Source organism: Podarcis raffonei, chromosome 3 (genome assembly GCF_027172205.1).
Source record: "Podarcis raffonei isolate rPodRaf1 chromosome 3, rPodRaf1.pri, whole genome shotgun sequence".
Taxonomy (NCBI): domain Eukaryota; kingdom Metazoa; phylum Chordata; class Lepidosauria; order Squamata; family Lacertidae; genus Podarcis; species Podarcis raffonei.
Genome location: NC_070604.1, coordinates 47,655,059 through 47,676,010, shown reverse-complemented (window position 1 = coordinate 47,676,010; position 20,952 = coordinate 47,655,059). Strand labels below are relative to the sequence as shown.

The 20,952-nt window shown below is 43.0% G+C and overlaps 1 protein-coding gene and 1 long non-coding RNA gene across 5 annotated transcripts; one reads left to right on the top strand and one right to left on the bottom strand.

The window, feature by feature from the left end:
- Window positions 1–2,109: 2,109 nt before the first annotated feature.
- On the bottom strand, window positions 2,110–13,940 carry MANEA (mannosidase endo-alpha). Of its 4 annotated transcripts, none has more exons than XM_053381492.1 (5): window positions 13,766–13,940; window positions 9,028–9,610; window positions 6,920–7,029; window positions 4,697–4,773; window positions 2,110–4,162 (listed from the first exon to the last, which is right to left on the bottom strand). In XM_053381492.1, exons 2-5 carry the CDS (start codon window positions 9,572–9,574, stop codon window positions 3,526–3,528), a joined length of 1,371 nt encoding a protein of 456 aa, XP_053237467.1. In that variant the 5' UTR covers window positions 9,575–9,610; window positions 13,766–13,940; the 3' UTR covers window positions 2,110–3,525. The 4 variants fall into 4 exon arrangements, with proteins under 4 accessions (XP_053237467.1, XP_053237466.1, XP_053237465.1 ...); XM_053381491.1 differs by having other exon boundaries at window positions 9,028–9,614; window positions 13,766–13,939; XM_053381490.1 differs by lacking the exon at window positions 13,766–13,940 and adding an exon at window positions 13,484–13,538.
- A 140-nt stretch (window positions 13,941–14,080) lies between these two features.
- On the top strand, window positions 14,081–20,577 carry LOC128410355 (uncharacterized). The gene is made up of 2 exons (XR_008329466.1): window positions 14,081–17,482; window positions 19,746–20,577. It is a non-coding gene; the product is annotated as an uncharacterized LOC128410355 (long non-coding RNA).
- The last annotated feature ends 375 nt before the right edge of the window (window positions 20,578–20,952 follow it).

Below are 20,952 nucleotides of genomic sequence, written 5' to 3'. Positions count from 1 at the left end.
TGAACAAAATACTTCAAAGTTGCCTCCTTTCAAAATTTCAAATTTGGAAAGGAAAATGATTGCCAAAAAAATTCTCTAGCTGACACCGGGACCATTTTGCAGATGCCCTGAAGCTCTAGGTGGGAAAATAGTGAAGCTATTAGGGTATCCTGGGGAGAAGTGTGCACACTTAAGCTGGAAGCTCCTTCAGATCCTGAACTGCTCCCACTGCTGTAAAGACAAGCCAGTTTTCACCTTAAATGCAGTTATTTGAGCAGAGCTATAGACTACAAGTTGCAGCTGTGTATGCAGCACTACATCTGTTGCTTTGGATCACAGCCCTTAGCAGAATTATAATGAAATAAATGGAGGAAAATATTTAAAAGCTTATGTTGCGATTTTCTTTTAAGAAATGCAATATGGTGTTTAAACAAAATTGATTAGATGTCTAAAGTGCCTAAGCAGTAGTAGCAAAACTGGTTTCAAACCATTATTACTCCTAAATTTTAACTGATCATGAGAATTTGAAAGCATTACTTTAAATACACCATAAGCGCTGTGTGTTTAAGGCAAAGAAGGGGCCTTCTAGATTTTGCTGGACAACAATACCACATCAACTTTGGACTGCTGGCCATACCGACTAGGGCTGACAAGGGTTCGGGCCGAACAATATCTAGAAGGCTATAGGTGCCCCAGGTTTAAGGACATATAATGATTCTAGGAAATTTGAAGGCATCAACATCGAAATTCTGTGCATGCCTATTCAGCTCCACTGAACTCAGTGGGATTTACTGCAGAGTAAACAAGGACAGGATTGTGCTGTAAGAAAATCAAATTCAATTAATGAGTTGCCATGCACAGAATTTGGGACAAGTTCCAAGTTACTGTCTTATTTTTGAGCTTGATTTTGTTTCATTTTGTTACTATATGGGACTTCATACAACTAATTCAAATAGTAATTAGTAAGTGCCACGATTAACAAACAGCCATCAATTCATCCCCAAAGGCGAAGCCAGTGTTAGTAAAGCTCTTTCACTGATGAACACTGAGTTTCACAACAAATTTTAAAAGTTAATATTTACATATGGGAAGCACAATGCACCCAAGTGGATGTGTGTGCCTTAGCTCTAAACTACGGCCTATTTGGGATGGATAAAGTGCAGCTCACAGTATTTTCCATCGTATTAGCTACTCTTATAAATTGGATGGATGGATGAATGAACAGAACTTAAGTAATTAATCTTCACATTCTAGCTATACCATCAGTGTATGGATACCCATTCATGGCACTGCAGTGAAGGTCTGCCAAAAAATCAGTTTCCATGACCTGAAAGGCAGAGAAGTGCATGTACAAGAAGATTTTTAATTTAATTTTGTGCAAATTGTTACAAAAGTGGCAATAAACAATCCATTTCAGTTTGGCTGGTGTCCTTGGTTCAATCTGCTATCTATCTATCTATCATCTATATCAAAAAGCCTTGAAATTGTCAGTATTTGCAAAGTCACTAACAATGGGTGTTTTTTAGGAGGGGGAAATAAACATCTGGATCTCATCTGCATGAACTCCAAAAACCATTTATCAGTAGCTTAAAAAGGGATGGGCCTCACAGAACTGGTTTGGATTATACCTCTACAAGTTGTTTTCCAGCTTCTCCTTCCTTCCGACTTACTTGGCCTGGCAGCTACAACAACAACGGTACAGAGGTCTTCAGTAGGCTACTCCTATTGAAACTGTAGGATGTTTCCTGGGCACACAATGGCTGTTCAAAGGACTTGGGCTTCTTGAAATAATTACATTTCTTAGCAAGATGCTAGGAAAGAAGGAAAGCATACAGGAAGCCTTCCTATGTTGCAACCACCAAATTACATAATGGACCAAGCTACAGGGGCTTGTGGAGGAAACTGCTTGAGCTTTGTCACACTCCATGTTACTGGAAGCACAGTAGCTGCAAGCTGGGCTCAGAATTTGCTTCAGAATAAAAACAAATTAAAAACAGAAAATAATCTGGTTTGTTAAGCTCAACTTCCAATAACACCATAGGGATGGGGTTGCCCACCCCTGGGCAAAAAAGGGAAGGGCAAATCCTTTCGCCTGCAGCATAATATAGTTTTTTTTTAAACAAACAAACAAACAAACAAACAAACTGCAGAACCAAACTCATAAAATAAGACAATGAATCCAGCTTGTGTGTTTGCTATATTAGCTTTGGATAAGTGTCTAGGGAGCACATTAGAGAGGCACTTTCAATTTGGAGATAATAAGGCACTCACTGAAAATCACAACATCCAGTAGCCCATTAGTGAGAAATGATTCAAAGCACAGGTGCTCTCATGTTATAGTCCGCTCAACCCAGACTGCAGCTGGCAGTGTGTTTGGAAGAACATAGTCTTTGCTATCCAAAGTTGGGTGTCTCCAATTTCACGTGGAATAGATATTAACACCACACTGGGGAAATACAATTCTTTTAAAAGGACATTTTTAAAGCTCCTACAAATGCTCACAACCGACAATTTATACTATTCCAAATGATTGTTTTCTGAGTCTGTACTCTAAAAAGTTAAATCCTGCTAAACATTCTAAGCACTTAAAAACATTTTTCTTCTTTGAAAATGATTCCTGTACTTAGGATCTAAAGCAAAGCAAACTGAGTGTTCTGCTCATGTGGCAATGCCAAACAAAATGAGTAAATGTGCCTTTAAAAAACCTAACTGAAACAATTACTAATTATGATTATCATGATAATTTTAGTTCACTCATTATTTCTACCAAAATAAGTGCAAAAAATAAGGAGAACATGTTTATTTTTCTACAAAATATATAATATACATCACGGGCACCTACCACCAATTCCTGTGGTTTGAATTGCAATGAATGGGAGTAGCATAGGAAAATCAGGCAATGTTCCTCTGCAGCTCCAATACATTTTTAAAAAAGTGATTCTTGTTCTGGAAGGTTCCTTGGTGAGTTCTCTACGTTCCCACTGGAAAAGATGCTTCACATATACAAATTAATATTTAAGAAACTGTTGTAAAAGGTTTTGTTCATTGTTCTTTAAAGGGCCTGACCTAAGGAGCACATTTAAGTGCACCACAGTGGTTTCCATTTGAGTGCTAGGGTTTGTTTTGTTTTTGCACACCTCTTCACCTTGCACTGGAAGTTGTTTCTGAGGTTTTCTCACTTTGAGGGAATTCTTCAGGAAAGGGGAAAGCTCAGAAGTCCAACTGGGTACAGAGACCCCAAGCAACTGTTTTAGCTGGAATAAGCTCTGTATCATTCTACTAGTGTTATAAATCAAATATTCTAGACAGTGTACTGGTAATATACAGAACATTAAAAGGGACAGTATTTAGCACTATCAATGTATTATAAGAACCCGAGGGGCTAATATTGCTTGCCATTGTTATCATTACTCTAAAAGTGAACATTTTCTCTTCGGAAAGCTATAGCAATAGTGCAGACGATATCCTCACAAATTAAAACGTTCTTGATTTATCAGCGAGACACAGCGATGGGCCCATCGTGGAACTGCCAAGTGGAAATGCACCTCATGTAAGCCACTGCTCTTTTTCTTTGCTGTACTTTTCAGACCACTTACGAGTGAGCTCCAGATAAATATTTGGCTTATGTGGCTGATAGTCGAGGTAAACTGCCTTTCCAGTCCTCTTTGGAATGGCCTTTTCAATCTGAGTTCCTTCATGCCATTCATTGAAAGAGGTGATAGAGATTATTTCAGGGCGTACCAGAAGCGCAGCGCTGAACGCAGTCTCATAGTATTTGCCATTGACGCGGTTCCGTGTGTTGTGGCTGTTCCATGGTCGAATGCTGGTGTCTACATAGCCTGGGCCCACGCTTGGAATAAACAGCAAGTTTTTCGTGTCACAAAAGGCTTTCAAACTTGGCCAGTTGTGATGGCTTGAGCCGTAGGAGAAGCCGTTGGTGGCAAAATATGTATAAATTCCGTCAAAGCCACTTCTATGGATTTCATGCTTGTGTTTTTCTTCCACAAGAAGGGCAATGAATAAACTATCATAGGGTGTATTGCGTATACTCTGGGATCCAGAGACAGTAAGCAGATTTGCCCACATTTCAGGGATTGTTATATAAGAATCGTAGACATAAAACATGGGAAGGGTTCTACCTGTACTGACTTTATGTCTGTAAAAGGCTGGATGGGCTCCATATCTAGAAAGGAAAGAAAGTAACCAATATAAAGTAAATAACATTCATTTTTGTATCATTGGGTATTAAGCAGTGTTGTTTGCTCTTCCCAAATTTATTTCCATTCAAATGTGTCATCACCATCATTAGATATAGTAAAGGATGTACACTTGCCAATGTAGTTATGCACAATTAATTTTATTTAAATTAGTCATTTCCACACTATGAAGAAAAAAAATATTCTATTGCTCTGCTTCTAATTTCATATTTCATGATACTTCAGCTAGTAAAGGCTAACTAAGGGTCTAGCAAGGCAGGAAGTTTGAAAAACAGCCTTAAGACACAGCAATAAATATGAGAAAACTGGCAATTGAACCAAATCTCTCTGACTTGAACAGGCAGAAAAAATTCAGGGGATTTGAACAAGAAGCAGAGCTATTTGTGTGGATTAAGAACGTTAATTGATAGTGTACTGCACAATGAAACAAAATCACATGAAAAACACTGGACAGAGTTAAGTTGTAACATCAACATTCAAATACTTGAGGAAGTGCTTACTTGTCTATGATATACTTGATGTTGCTGTACATACTGCGATCATCTCTATCTTTGTATGGCTCAATATGGAAAGTGACCTAAAAAAATGAAATATTAGATAGGTGTTTTTAAATAACTGAATAATCTCAACATAGTGAAGGTCAAACACTTCTATTTATGAAGTTCAAAGGTGAGTCAAAGGTGAGTCAAAATCACCAGTCAAAACATTACTGTCTATAAACAGAAGGGAGGTATCAGCAGGCTTAGGGGAATACCAAGGTTTGCAGAAGTTATTCTTGAAATCTCCATTTTGAGCCTAAATATTCTGAGTTTGAGCCATAGTTGCACAAGCAGAAGCTGTAAGGTTTTCCTGCCTTCTCCTCCCCAGTATAGAACCCCCTGAGGATCAGAAGACTGCAGGAAACCACTGAAGGCTGTTTGCATCAAAAGCTTGCACAAGCCACCAGTTTAGTACATCTTACCACCCACTCCAGAGGTAGTTCTTCGAAACAACTGAACCACATATAACACAATTATGCATGACAATGCAATTAGCTAGCACTTACAGAGATACCAGTTATGATAAAGTCACTTTAGACAAACTGTGATAAATATAACTTTCAGTCCTATCACTAGGTTGTGGTATTCATTTGGAAACCAAATGAATTAAGAATAGGCGATCGGAATTTGGTCAAGATTTGTATCCAAGATTATGAAGTAAGGAGATAAAATGTACAGCCTGCGCAAACCCTTTGGGAACTGTATTTGTTTCAGATGCTGTTTTACTTTAAAGTGCATCATGAGACAGAAACCTAGCAAGGGCAATGCGAGCAAGAATAAAAACTCCAAGCAATTCACCCCAGGAGAGTTATGAACTTAAACAAGGAGCAACATGTTCCAAGTGTTAGTGCAACATAGCACTCTATTACAATTCACAATTCAACAGAATAATGTAAAGCCAATAGAAGTGCATGCAAAGTAACTCAAATATACTCCTACACAACAACCACAACAAAAATGTAACTGTGATTAATATAAATTGCATTACTAACAGGTGTGGGGAACCTTTGACCCTCCAAATGTTGCTATTATTTATTAAATTTCTATACCACCTTTCATCTGAAGATCACAATAAAAACACACAAAAATACACAGTATAGTAGCAAACAAAGCAAACAAACAAAAACAATAACTCTAATCATCCTGGCCAATGGTTGTAATTCAGCAACATCTGGAAGGCTAAAAGTCAGTGGCGTAGCGTGGGGGTGCAGGGGGGGCCGGCCGCACCGGCCGCAACATCTGGGGTTAGGGCAAATCCACGGGTTAGGGGGCGCAAATCCACGGGTTAGGGGGCGCAAATTACTTGCCTTGCCCCGGGTGCTGACAACCCACGCTACGCCACTGCTAAAAGTTCCCCATATCTGAGGTAGAAGTACCAACTAAAGAGTTGCTTTTGTGGTATTGTAAGCCTAGCAAGAAATATACAGAAAAATGGCTGCACCTCATTTGCCAGGCCCTAAAAGCACAATCCTATGAGTGTTTCCAGAAGCACCCAGTGCACCATTGTATGCAATCTGTGCACTGGATTCAGTGGAAGTGACTCACAGGTTAATGGGCATGCATTGTAGCCTATGAATTCAGTGGTACTTCAGAGTAGACATGTATACACAGAAAATTGCTCTTTAGCTACAATAGTGTAAGATACTGTAGCTAAACTGGATACACAACACTAGGCTGTTTCCTAGTTCTATCAATGTAGCACTTCACCAAACATTCCTTAGCTAGGAATTCTCAAGCTATGGTCTGTGAACCACTAGTGGCCTGCAAGCTTTGTTTATGTGGTCTGTGGAATGTCCACATTAAATATTCATATTTATTTTCCATTGTATTTTATTGCTTCTTTTCCTCCTTATATCCCAATTGTAATATAATACAATACAAGAAATAAAAGGAGCAATAAAAACACGATTAAAAATCATACAGCATCCAGCACAGCACATTCCAATTGCTATAACACTCAGGGGGGAAAATCGTTAAGTGGTCTGTCAAGACCATCAACAATTTTCGATTGGTTCATTGGTGGGGAGGGAGTTTGGGCAGCAGCACCTTAGCCACAATGAAATTACATGCAATTAACTCAACTCCTCAAACTCTGATAGGACAACTGTGCAGAGAGTCTAACTTTAGAACAATCAGTCCATCATATCTACAACTTTGACAAGTCTAAAACTTCAAATAGTGTACCTTTAATTTGTACTTATGTGCAATATCCAAAATGGTTGGTACCAGGGCATCAACAGGTTCTCCATTTTCATCACCCATTCCAGGTGGGTACCAAGAAAGGGCCAATACCCCTAAGGAACAAAATATACATTTTACTTATGGTGATGTTTAACCAATTTGTATTGGATGTCTTTTTTAAAAAGCAATTTAGCAAACAAAGCATGTACAACTACCTTGAGATTTCAGTATCAAACATTTCAACACATAAGCCAATAAAATTGAGTTTCTTTAGCTATCTTCAAGTATCTCCAAGTCACCAATTAAATCACTACTGTACTAGCTTTATTGTTTGTTTGACTAATTTTTAAGAATGGGCAAAAAATAATCCTTACACTATCAGGTGGTAGAACAGGGTAGGTCTATACCCTTTTCATGCCTAATGGTTGGAATAGAACCTTAACAGACAGAGGAAACCAGCCTGTGGGGACAATATGGCTCCTTTTACAGTGGAACCTTGTGTTACGTACCGTCCCCCTTGCGAACGCTGCAGGTTATGAGCTCCACTAACCCAGAAGTAGATGTTCCCGGTTGCGACCTTTGCCTCGGGATGCGAGCGGAAGTTGCGTGCTGGCAACGCGGAAGCAGCGGGAGGCTCCATTACTGAAAGCGCGCCTCATGTCATGAGCTGTTTCGGGTTACAAATGGACCTCCGGAATGGATTAAGTTCGTAACCAGAGGTACCACTGTATACGATTCCAACTCATTTCTTGGCCAGTAGGTATGAATCATGCAACAATCACCTCTGTTTGTATCTGTCTCTAAGTAGGAAATCAAGGGAATGCTGATGGAGAGGAGATGCATAGGTCATATTTAATTTTTTTTTTGAGAATGAGAGGCAAGGCAAAGCGAAGTGTAAAAAATTGTCTGTTTGCAGGAATAGGGGAAGTGCAACTTTATCTGTTAAACAGCCTTAAAATTGTGTTTTAAGATGAATTAAGTAAACATCATTAAAAATGTGTGGGGAGGTGAACAGTGGATGGGGTGTGGCCAAGCAGACAGAGGACAGAAGTTGAGCTCTGCAAAAGTACCAGCATTAGCCACTGAATACACGGTTGAAGTGGTTTCATTTTTCAGCTGCTCTGCCCTTCTGCCTCTATAATCAGGTGGCCTTCCAAGGGAGTGACTGAACAAACCAGGATGCCCAAGCTGGGATGCAGTAAGAAACCAGTTAGTGCAAACTGCAGCTGAAAAGCCAGCTTCAAACTGTGCTTATGGATCCTCCTTTGTCAACTCACAAAATCCACGATTAGTGAGTAAATTTCAGTACAGCAATTAATCCAGAATGCGGCAGCTAGACTGGTGACTGGGAGTGGCCGCCGGGACCACATAACACCGGTTCTGAGAGATCTGCATTGGCTCCCAGTATGTTTCCGAGCACAATTCAAAGTGTTGGTGCTGACCTTTAAAGCTGTAAATGGCCTCGGTCCAGTATACCTGAAGGAGCACCTCCACCCCCATCGTTCAGCCCGGACACTGAGATCCAGTGCCGAGGGCCTTCTGGTGGTTCCCTCATTGCGAGAAGTGAGGCTACAGGGAACCAGACAGAGGGCCTTCTCAGTAGTGGCGCCCGCCCTGTGGAACGCCCTCCCATCAGATGTCAAAGAGATAAACAACTACCTGACATTCAGAAGACATCTTAAGGCAGCCCTGTTCAGGGAAGTTTTTAATATTTAATGCTGTATTGTTTTAAACACTTGATTGGGAGCCGCTGGGGAAACTCAGCCAGATGGGCGGGATATAAATAATAAATTATTATTGTTATTACAGGTGTACAAGCAGCCATAGTTTAGCTAAACAGAACAGGTCACAAGTCTAGTAGAAGGCGATAGTCCACGTAGTTACCTTCCAAGTTGCTGGTTTCAATATATTTTTACTCAATCCCTGAAAAAGACATTTGTGATTCATCCTAATTGTCATATCCCATGGAGAAAACAGTTAATAATGGGGAAATTACGTAAGACTCTCTCACAGTTCAGTTTCAGTTCAAAGAAGGGGGAAAGTGACTTATCACACCAAAGCTCTGAATTCAAAACGCTTAATGCCATACAGAAAAATAAAATACCATTTACCAATGGAAGCTGAGCTCATCTGCTTCATGTGCTCTTCTATGACAGAAGGGTCTTTGGAGCTGTAAGGTCCAAGTTCAGGATAGAAGCTAGAGCCAATATCCTCCGGAGGACTGTGCCTTCCTTTTGGATAATCACTTGCAATTTTGGGGTCCCAATGTGTTAACAATGGGTGGTTCCAGTGAATATATTTTCCATCAAACTGCGGTGTCCCATACCAGATGTAGTAAAACACATGAAAGTTGTAATTTGGGGAAGGCAGATGTTCTTCTAGTTTCCTTACAGAAACGGTGGGTTTTTTTAAGTTCATTGTTAAAGGGTGAACATTTTTTGCGTGTGTGAAACTTTCTTCCTTAGCTCCGCTCTGCACGTTGAACTTATTTCTTAAATGTGTTGTTCGTTGCTGAAAATCTGGTAACAGGCCAAGGCCAAATGGATCTCCAAACCCAGCTCTTTCAGGTCTCAAAGTTTTCAAGGCCATCATTATGGAGCATATGAATAAAATAAAGAGCACCAGAATGATGCACGTTCTCCTGCGAAATCTTGCCATGATGTCATTGTAGTTCAAGGCACACGTAGGCGGCTTCTAGCTGTCAATGATTTAAAAAGCATAATGTTAGGGTTTGAAATGTTGCAAACAATTTTTAAAAAACTATTTAACATTTGTAAAGCACCCTAAAAATTTCTAAGCAGTCCCTTCCTGCAGACTCAACACATAAGAGACAAAAACATGAAATAAAAAAAGGTTAAGACTAGAAAAAGAAAGCAAGGGCCAGATCTGGGTCCCCCTTACCATGATGTTCTTTCTTTGCCTCCTGGCCAGGGTAACATTTCTGGTGGGAAACAATATCCCAAAATCTGTTCCTCTGGCCTATGGATGAGTCCACTCTGGCCTCTCCCTTGTCTTGTTTTCTTTAGGCAGGCCTTTGGCCCACAAGCTAGCTTCTAAATAAGTTTACATATTTTCCCCCACCGTTTGCCTCTTGCAATCAACCACCACTTAGGCGTGGCTCTCAGAAGGGTTCCTCAGAAGGGAGTATACCGGTAATCCATGGGGTGAAAAAAGTTTGTCCATCCCTGGATTACAGCATTACTTCAGTCACCCAATGACATCAGCCATTCTAACATAAGGAAGAATACCCTTATGTCAGCTTGGTACAGAATTTTGATTTTCAGTTAAAATGTAGATACAACAATGAATCTTCATTCAATTTTGCTGTATAATAAACATTCTACAGTTGTTATTGGATTTATCTATTTGGCAACAAATAACTCAGGAGTTAACAATACTTTTTTAAACATTACTGTTATTTTATTGTGTTGTGTAGCATTTAATTTTGTATTAGTGTTACGGTGGTTATGTTTTTGCTTTTTGAAAAAATATGTCCCTTGCTAAAGCTATAACAAATAAACTGTGAGGTGAAAGAAAAAGAAAAACTGTAGGGATGAAACTTGATGGACGGAATGTTGAGATAAGAATGAGAGGGAACAATAAATTCTCCGTGCAGAATAAGAAGCTTCACAAATGTTAGGCTGACTTCTAAATATAGTCAATTATCATCCAGGACATGAGATAGCTTGTCACAAAAACACAGAGAAGCACAAGACACAAGCAATTTATCACTGGCAAGTCCACCTATTGTCTACCAAAACCCAAGAGAAACCTGGTTAAGTGGGGGGGGGCAGGGAGGGAATGTTCTCTACCTGTGTAAACATTCCAAGCTTTCAAGCATAACAGAGGCAAGGAATGAAACTTGATGTGCATGTTCAGTGCACAATTACACATTTCATGTTCAAACTCTAGCCTCTACACCCATTTTCAGGAAGGTCACAAAACTCCTACACAGTTCCATTACTAGAAAATGAGGTACTTAAAATAAAAGAACAGTGCCACACCTTTTTTCCTTAGTGTAATTTCACATTAGAAATACAATTTTCTCTCTCCTTTGAGTACCAGTTTCCAATAGTTTAAGTTGTGTTATTATTATTGGAAAATAGGGTTGATCAAGACAAGGTTCATAAAGATATCTTGTTTAAGAAGAAAATCAATGCAATAAGATTTATCCTCAACAGTAATCAAATAGACAATGTTCTACAGTATATTAACATATATTATAAAAGCACAGGAGGTTCTTTCATTGTAAGCCTCAAAATTCTATAGCTTATAAAAATGCCGTCTGTTGAGCTAATAACTTGGCTTACGTTGTCTAGGCTGAAGAGGTCTATGAAAGTGCCAAATTTCTAACTGACCTGAAAAAGGTTGCCACAGATAACAGAGTAAGTCGAGAAGTGCTGAAAATTTACACTTTGCCCTGTCTCCTGCTCTTTAGGAACATAGGAAGTTGCCTTATACTGAGCCAAACCCACTGGTCTATTCAACTCATTATTGTCTGCACTGACTGACAGGGACTCTCCAGTATTTCAGTCTCTCCCAGTCCTAACTGGAGATGCCATAAAGGACTGAACCTGGGGCCTTTTGCATGCAAGGCACTGAGTTGTGGCCTTCTGCTATTAAGACCACATACTGTATAACTGATTTCAATACAGAGTTTTTACATTTTTGTAATCTGCCCTGAGACTTTATTTTAAAGGTCAACTAAGAAATATAATAAATAATGATTCTTTCCAGTTTTGGTGAAACTTGCTGATCTATTTCATTCAGGCTTCTTGTGGAGCCCTCACTTCCACTGGCTTGGTGAAGTTCTGAAAAGCTACTCAAAAGTTATTAAGATTTCCTCTCTCATTAAAGTCCATGGTAAACAAGTACAGGCACAGGGCTTATGTTCCATGTCATCACATGCATTGGTGGAGCGTGCATAAGCCTGCCCTATCCCACAGTGAACCCACTTCCACACACTCCACCCCACACTGAAACTGCCCCCACATATCCTTTGCTTCACACTTAAAACACCACCACAGAAACAGACACAGAATTCCACACACAATCTCGATACACACCCCATACTTAAACCTACCCCTACCCCCTGCCTACCACCCACCTAGTGTTCTCCTCATATTGGCAGAAAGGCAGGAGCGAAGTAAACAGCAAGTTAACTTTTAAGGTCTCAGGGAGTCAGTCTGCCAGGCAGCAAGATTACTGAGCAAGAGAGGATATTACCACCCTGTGCAGACTTACTCAGAAGCAAACTTTTCTGAACACAGAGGGTAAAACCTATTCATTTGCTTATTTCTACACAGCTACTAGCTTGTTTGTGTTTTGCTTTTGCAGAATCATTCCCCACATTGAAAATACCACAGGGCTACTACAACAATTAACAGTTATGAAACCATTACTTCTCTATTTAGCAGAACCCATTATTTCAATATATTTTCTTTTCATAAACTAAGTAATACGGTAATACAAAACCAGTACAATGTTGGGTATTTTTGCTGGCCCCAGGCACTCCATCCTCCCTTGCAGGATTGGGCCTGAAAGACCAAGGAAAAGTGGGGGTGCATGGAGGCAAAGTTGCCAGTAAGCACAATCTGTGACAATGTACAACCTCCTTGCTGATCACAGGGTATATTTCTTAAGGTTTCATCAGCCTTAACTTCAAATGTCCTGAGTTTGTGGAGTTTGAATCAACATCAGAAAGCCTTAACTCGTATTTTAAAACTAGCAAGTTTTTTGATCATTGAATATATAGCACACACTGTCATCCGTGAATATAATAGTTTGCAAATAAATAATGCATATACCATTTTGTACTGAGCTGTATCTTATGAAATTAAAAGTAAATAGCCATGACAGCCATTCCACACAATATCAGCTACTTTATCAGCTGAACCCACTTTTTATAATACTGTATACAGAGAGGAATTAAGGATATAGTATACTAGTTGCTCTTCTGTGACATTAGTTATATTACAATGTAACACCTAGTTACATTAGTGTAAGCCCTATTATAACAACTTTTCTTATATCTAACAAAGTTGTCAAACTTCTGATAACCGGGGGGGGGGGGCAAAGTCACAGGCTGGCATGACATCTGTTAGAAACCGTTAACCCCTTCATCAACCTCTCTGAACGGCATGCAAGCAGAGACCTCCTTCGCATGGGGGAAAATGCACCCCGTGGTTTGCTTCTGGACGAAGTGCCAACCCTTGACCACTTCCACCCCAAACAGAGCTCAACGTCAGTCTGGGTGCTTACTGCAGCTTGGGAATTGGTGAGAGGCAAGGAATAACCCCTTGCAAAGCTCAGACCAAATATCTAGAATAAATGAATTTAATCGTTGCGTGTATGTGTGTATTTATGTACACGCATAGGCGGGGTGCATGTCTCGCCGACCCTAATTGTATTTTATTTTTGGTCCTCGCGACACCCCTGCGAGGATGGCCTAATTACCACAGCTGGGATTTGAGCGCGAGCCTCTCCAGCAACGGCTGCGCCAGCGCACGTATCCAGGCGCCTTACCTACCCAACCGGGCAAGGTAAGCCCAGCAAGCGCTACTTCACCGGTGCAGCGCCCCCGGCTCTCGGCGGGGGCGCCTTCCGCCGACCACCTCGCCTCGGTACCCCCATTGCTCGACTCCCGCCCCCCTCGGAGAGTCACGTGAGGCGCCTCGGGCGGGCGGGCAGCCTTTCACCTCCCCCCACCCACCGGACCGCAGAGAGGACCCTCCCCCATTTTTGTCGCCGCCGCCGCTGTCATTGCCAAAGCACAGAAGGAGAGCAGGCAGGGTGGAAGAAGGAGCCTCCTCCTCCTCCTCCTTCCCTCTTTCCCCGCCTCTCACTTACCCCGAGTTCAAAGCCAGAATCCGCAGGGACTGTAAGATCAAGGGTCCTGCATTGATACTGGGGGGCGGCGAAGGGGTTGAAATAGAGTTGCAAGCGGGGCCAAAGGCTAACCAGCCTCTTTTCCAGGTCTAGCTCCCCCTAGACGTTGATGAGTTCTCACGCGCCCTCTCTGCCGAGCATGCGTAGTAGCAGAGGGAGAAGCCGCCGCTTGCCCTTAAGCTCCCGGGAAGAGCTACGTAGTAACTAAGCCACTTCCGGCCAGCCCAGGAGGTGGGGTTGCTGGCTTCACGCCCACCCCCCACGTGAGCGGGGGCTGCTTTCAGCCCCTGTGAGAGCAGGGGAATCCCGGCCTTATCAGCTGTTTCTGTTTGTCGGAGATCTTATCTGCGTTGCCTGGAGCGTTCCTGCCTTGCTTCTTTGTTGCCTTTGTTGCCTGCAGGGCACCTCCTGGAATATGCTGTTGCTTCACAGAAAAAGCTCCCTTTCTGTTACAGAGAATTTCCAGCATTCGCTGCTGGTGTTGCTTGATTTCTAAACTGCTTGATATTCAGGAGTTGTTATCTCTAGTTTTGGAGCTGAAACCAATTTGGGGCTTTTCTCCTTCTGGGGGTTTCCCCCTTTGCGCTCCATTCCAGCTGCTGCAGTTTAACACCGGAGCTGTAATTGAGCTAAAAATCACTGTGTGTGTGTTTGTGTGCTTTCCTTCCAGCATCTCTTTCACGTCTACAGTTTTACAGGGAGCTCTGTGTGTTTCGGTGCAAGTTCCCTGCCCTCAGGAGCTTCTCGTGCCTGCTGCTGCATGCCCCCTTCAGAGGAATTTATTCAGCTTTGTGGAGCTTTTTCTGCTGTGATCCGTTGCTTGCCCTCGGCTGTTGACTGCCTGTTCTGCAAGGAGCTCAAGGAAGAACGTTTGGCTCCTCTTCGTTATTTCCACGGAGGACGCAGCGCACCCATCCAATCAGGTTTTGCTGTTGGGGCTTCAGGTTTTAGCTAGGGGTTTTTGCAGGGGAGTGGTGCAATTAGGCGGAACGGCAGCTGCGGGAGGAGAGCGGGCTGCGTTTTGTGCCGGTTGTGTTTCATTTTCTTGCTGGGGTGAGGGGCAGAATTTCTTGTTAAATAATCATTTCAGCAGCATTCTTGAGGGGGTGAGTGGCTTCCACAGAGCATCGCTTCCTCTACAGGCTGTTTTATTTTCGCGCAGAAGTTTAGACTTGGAAAGCCTCGGAAGCAGCTGCGCCGTTGCCGGGCAACCAGCGCGCCCCGGCCGCCATTTCATCCGCCCACGTGCCCTTCTGGGCGGCCGCCATTTTACTATAGGCATTCCACGTGGGAAGTAACTTTACAAACCCTCCCTTTTAAGCTTAACCGGCGAGAAAACCAGGGGAATAATTAACGTTCATAAGGGGTATGTGGGGAATGCCTGCAGGTTTTGCTCTTGAGGCTGCAGAATTTTTCAGTGTTAAAGGGCTAGCGTTAAGTGTTTTCGCATGTGTTCATTGTCGCTAGGCAACGGGAACGCATTACGGCTGCCATTTTGATTGCCCACGTGGCCTTGCGGTGGCAGCCATTTTAGGAGAGGCAAAACCACGTGGGAGCTATCTCCTTTCCGAGTGCCCCTCACTTTCTCATTGGTTATAAATTCAAAAGCAATATAAACAAAGGAAATAAACATAAGCAATATAAACAAAGGAAATAAACATAAGCAATATAAACAAAGGATGATGGCGCAATTAAAAGAGCCTAGCTTAAATAAGAGCGCACAAGGGGCTGCAGGGAGCCCTTCCTCTTGGTGCATAAGCTTGTATAGAGCTGGCTACAGCGTCTCTGGCTAGGCTGATCTTAGAATTGATATCCTATAATTAATTTGACTGCTTTTGTTTATACTTACACTCTTGAGAATTTCATTAGTCAATTCATAGTTATAAGGAAAAAGAGATCCGGGTTTTATATCATTTGATTTATTAAAGGGCTTCTTCGCCTGCAAAATAATCTTTGCATACAGGTTTATAGGGAATCTAAAGTAAATAGCTCATGCCTCTTCTACGTTCATCTCTTTCTGGTATTTCATCTGTTAGTTTATAAGTATATATTTAATCTGGCAATTTAATTCATTTGGTTGATTTTGATAATAGTGCTTAAGGGCTCTTGGGAGCTTTGCTTATAGGTTTGTTGCATAAGTCAATTTAATCATTTTTCACTGCTGTATTGCTGTGTTACAATTTATAATTCTACCTCTAGCTTGCTGCATAGCTGCTTACATTATCAAAGGTTCTCTTCTGTTTAGTATAGACTCAGTATTCCTCTAAATACATTGCTTTGAGGTGTGGGCTGGTATTTTGGACTGCTATCCAGTGCAGATAATACTGAGCTACGGTGATATTGTTTTCAGCTAAATACAATTTGTTGGAGATTAGTTAGGCATCTTTGGGTCCTTTAAACTTAGCAGTGCAGACAATACTGAACTACCATGATATTGCTCGCAGCTCACGCATATAATCCAAGCTAGTTGGCGTTGATTTTACAGAACCAGGCTAATTAAGGGTATCAAACTATGTCTGCTCAAGAGAACCAGCAATATGCCGCTATATCTGGGGTGGCACAAGGGAACCAGGAGGGGTCCCAGGCCTTCGTAGTGCCTAGTAACCCACAGGCTTTGGCACAGTTGTTCAATGCTTTTTAGACATTTTATAGGCAATATAGGCCCGCAGACCAGGTGGCAGCGGTACCTCTGGCGCTCACCCAAGAATGCATCCCGGATACGCCACCTAACGTTGTGGACCGCCCCGGCACCTCCGCGGCCACCGCGGCAGTGCTGAGAGCAGCCAATGATTCAACAGTGGGTCCGTGTCCGAGATGGGTCAGGGTAGCCTCCTGTGCCCTGCAACCCACAGGCCTAGTCAGTGTTTCCTCTGCTTTTGAAACCTTTTACCAGCAATTCAGGCCCATGGTCACTGCGGCCTCTCCCCAAATAGTGAGTACTTCCGTCCAGCAATGAGGAGCTCCCTTGCACTTTGGCCTCCTTATTTAGGGTTCCACATTCGGGTAGCAATCCATTTATGCATCCTCACACATAATTACAGTCTACGTGTCCCTGGGTTTCCAATGACAGATCCTCGGGAGGTAGGGTTCATGCTCACAATTATAACCTTTCTGCCTCTCAGTATACCCCAGACTTTCCCAGTATTCTACAGCATTCACAACCTCAGTCTTTACTGTGGAAGGGGGCTCCGAAACATCATCGGAGGAAGAGACGCAGGGGCAATAGGAAGTGGCAGCGGCTGCAGAACAGCACCAGTCTCCAATGATGGGCAAGGGAGAAAGAAGTCTAAGTAAGAAGAAGCATTCGGCCAAGAAGTGCAAAAGAAGTAAGCCTTCTGATGCCGAGGACTATTCAGAAAAGCTTCCTGCTGCCCACCACCTGCTGGGTTCCGAGCGACCAGAATTACTGGATGGAGCATATGGGTCCCTATGTGGAAAAAGGAAAGTTGGAAAATTTGAAGCTAAGCGAGTCCCTCACCATGAGGTTTGCTGGGAGTACAACACGGGTGTGTGCCAGGGGCCAAATTGTAAGTATGCGCATGAATATGAGAAGTGCCGAGGTAACCACCCAGCATCTTCATGTTTTAAAGGTAAACAGCCTTTCCGGGCAGCAGGGGGCATTTCCACCAGCGGTCTTGAAAAGCTCACAGACCCACCAAAAAGAACAGCCACAAACTGGTATGAATTTGGCCCTTGACTGTGGTGTTCTCTTCTGTTAAGCTCTCACCTCTTAGAACCCTTCTTGATAAATACCCTAAAATAGAGGCAGCAAAGTACCCTGGGAAAGAGTTTCTCTTATGGCTTCAAGATCCTCGTTTCATTACCCCCTAACTCAGGGAACCCCCCCCCCCAAACCAAAGAATCAGTTTGGGAAATGCCAGCTATTGCAAAAAAGAAATTAAATAAATTTCTGGCCGGGAGGGTGGCCGGCCCCTTTAGGGAGCCACCTATAGCGGGTTTACTCATTTCACCTTTAGGCATTGTCCCCCCATAGACTCCAGGAGAGTATCCTATGATCCACAACCTACCCTACCCTAGAGGTGGCTCAGTCAATGATGCAATACCACAGAAGCCTTGTTCTGTGAAGTATGCCTCCTTTGATCAGGCTATAAAGCGTATGCGCAGGTTCAGCAGGGGCGCGCTCTTGGCTAAGTGCGACATTGTGCCTCCTCTCTGCGGCGCAGCCTAACTATGCCACCCCCCCAGTCCCTCGGAGGGTGCTGTGCGGCACGGCGCGCATGCGTACCACGCTCAACCTCCGATGGAACGTTTTCAGTTAACGGGGAATCTGCTTTCCTCCTCTATCGAACCTTCCCCCTGTGCAAGAAGTTAAAGCCCAGAGTGGGACTTAACCTCCAGCTCGGCATCCCAGTCCTATCCACACAATAAAATAATATAAAAGCCCCACTAAGTTCCTTGGCATTTCCCCTTTCGAGTAAGAATGCAGGTCCTTGTCACTCTTTTGCTCATTGCTCCATTGCAATCTCACTTCAGGTTGAAAGTGCTATCAACACTTGCCGCTTCTATGTTGAAGTGGCGAAAGGCATCCATTCAGCAGTTTAAACGGTACAGAGGAACTTCTCCCTTTGCCCTGTGTAGGGGGGACTACATGGGAACTGGTGGAGGAGTCCCCCCCTCCCCACCTAGAAAGGCCACTGGCCCCCTCGTGTCTTCTGGCCCTTTGGCTACTTGGGGAGTGGAACTTGTGCAACACAGAGAAGCCTTTGGCTGCTCCTACTTCCCCTTTCTTGCTTTCATTTTCAGTGCAAGCAAGAGGTGGATTGGGCCCCTGGCACTGCCATGAGAGAAGCCATTGGCTGCTCAATTGTCCTGACTCCAGGGCCAGTCCTATCATTAGGCAGATGGGGGTGACAGTCTTGAGGGTATCTCCTAGGTTAGCCAGCTTTCCTCTGGCGCTGTGGCGGGCACTGCCCCATTGCTAGTGTGGAAGTGAGAATAAATTTGCCATTTCTTAATCTACCAGATTTGCACAAAACAGCAGCTGTGTTTCTGTGTGTTGCCTCAAGCCAGGAAAGCTGAGATCTATGGGTACATGTGCACATACAACATTTGTGATGCACCAAGCTTGCACAAAAGAGCAGTCCAAAATAAAAATAAGTGATGCCTCACTCCAAGCTAGGTAAGGAACTGGCTACCTGTTGCTTCCTTTCAGGATGGAGGCCTGGCCAGGACAGCTTTCCTGTTATAGCTTGTGAGGTTGATGAGGCATGTGACCCTCACCTGTTCTGAGTCTACTCTAGCTGAGGAATTACACAACTCCTTTTCTGAGCTAACGAGGCCCACCTGGGCTGCGGGTCCTTGCCTGCCTTCACTCAGAACTGAGAGCTGTAAGTTTTGGTATCCCGAGGTCAGAAGTAGTACATCCCATATTGCCAGTTGAGGCAAAACAGGAAGTCCCACCCTGCTCTGCCACACCACAACACCATCACCACCAGTGGGACACTCTTCACTACTGCCACACTTGCTAGTGGCAGTGCAGCTGTACCACAAGCTGTATCACCTCCGCCGCTAGTGGAGAAGCAGTGCTGGCATTGGTCCCCGAAAGAGCTTGCAAGATATCTCCCAAATCTCAAGAGATCTTTTGCTCTCCTTGACATCTGGCAAGTCTTTGCGGAGATCTCGCAAGATCTTGCAGGAAGCACTCACCTTTAATTTTTTTTTTAAATACAAGTTTCTTAATCTACCAGATTTACACAAAACAGCAGCTGTGTTTATGTGTGTTGCCTCAAGCCAGGAAAGCTGAGATCTATGGGTATTTGTCTACATGTGCACATGTACCTTTTGTGATCTACCATGGTTGGGCAAAAGAGCAGTCCCAAAATAAAAATAAGCAATACCTCATTCTAAACTAGGTAAGGATTTTGAGTTGTTCATATGTATGGCTGCCTATTGCTTCATTTCCTCCCTATTTCGTCCCCAGGACACAGGCCTGGCCAGAAATGCAGACCATCTTGCAAGACTTTGATGAGACTTCGCAAGATCTTGCAGGAAATCAGGACCTATCCTAGCACCACTTCTCTGGCAGAGGTGGGGGCGTGGCAGGAGGCGCCCACAAGGGTGTGGCCTTGGGGGCTTCTGCTGCCTGAGGCAGCTACTTCATGCCACTTCATGGGTGGGGTGGCCTTGCCTGAGGTCATTATGGGCATACACACTGGTATCTGTTTACCTGTAAGCACATACCTTTATTTTATTTTTAATATGAGTTTCTTAATCTACTAGATTTGCACAAAACAGCAGCAGTGTCTCTGTGTGTGTGTGTTTGTGTGTATGTCCCCACGCCAGGAAAGCTGAGATCTATGGGTATTTGTCTACATGTGCACATACACCTTTTGTGATCTACCATGGTTGCACAAAAAGCAGTCCCAAAATAAAAATAAGCAATGCCTCACTCCAAACTAGTTAAGTATTTGGAAGGCTGTTTGTGGCTTCATGCCCCTCCCTTTCCTCTCCATCTCTCGTACCCATGGGAATAGCGAAGTGGTGGCTGGGTGGTTGTATCTGAGGATGTGCTTCCCCCCAGCAGTAGCATTTTGTCCTCAATATTCTATTTATTGGGCATTTTACTTGTGATTTCAACTTTGAATTTCTGAAAAAAAGCTTCCCCCCCAAAGAATTCTGAGAACTATAGTTCACTATGGGCACCGGGAATTTTAGCTCTGTGAGGGGTTAACTACAGTCCCCGGGATTCTTTGAGGAAAGTCGTGGTCTTTAAGTGCCCTGCTTTAAAAGTTTAAATTAAGATTTTAAATATTTTTATTGTGCTTTTTTAATGGGCTTATTTTATTGTACATTTTTATTGGTGGGGTTTGATTTAAAGTTTTGATGAAATTATTTTAATGTGCATTTTAATCATAGGTGTTTATACTATTTGTAACTGGTTTTATACTGCAAGCCACTTAGAAGCCACCTTGAAAAGCCAATTAAGCAGTATATAAAATAATAAGTAATAATGCACTGCCACAAGGGGAAATGTAGATGAGAAATGAGAGAGACGCCTGCTTCTTCCATGATCAGTGCTCTCCCCTGCACCACCCACAGAGTAAGCAGAGAGGGCTGGATATTATTTCTCTCTAGGCAGCACTATGAGATCAGTCTTCTCTTCAGTAGTTCCCAGGGAAGATGAGAAG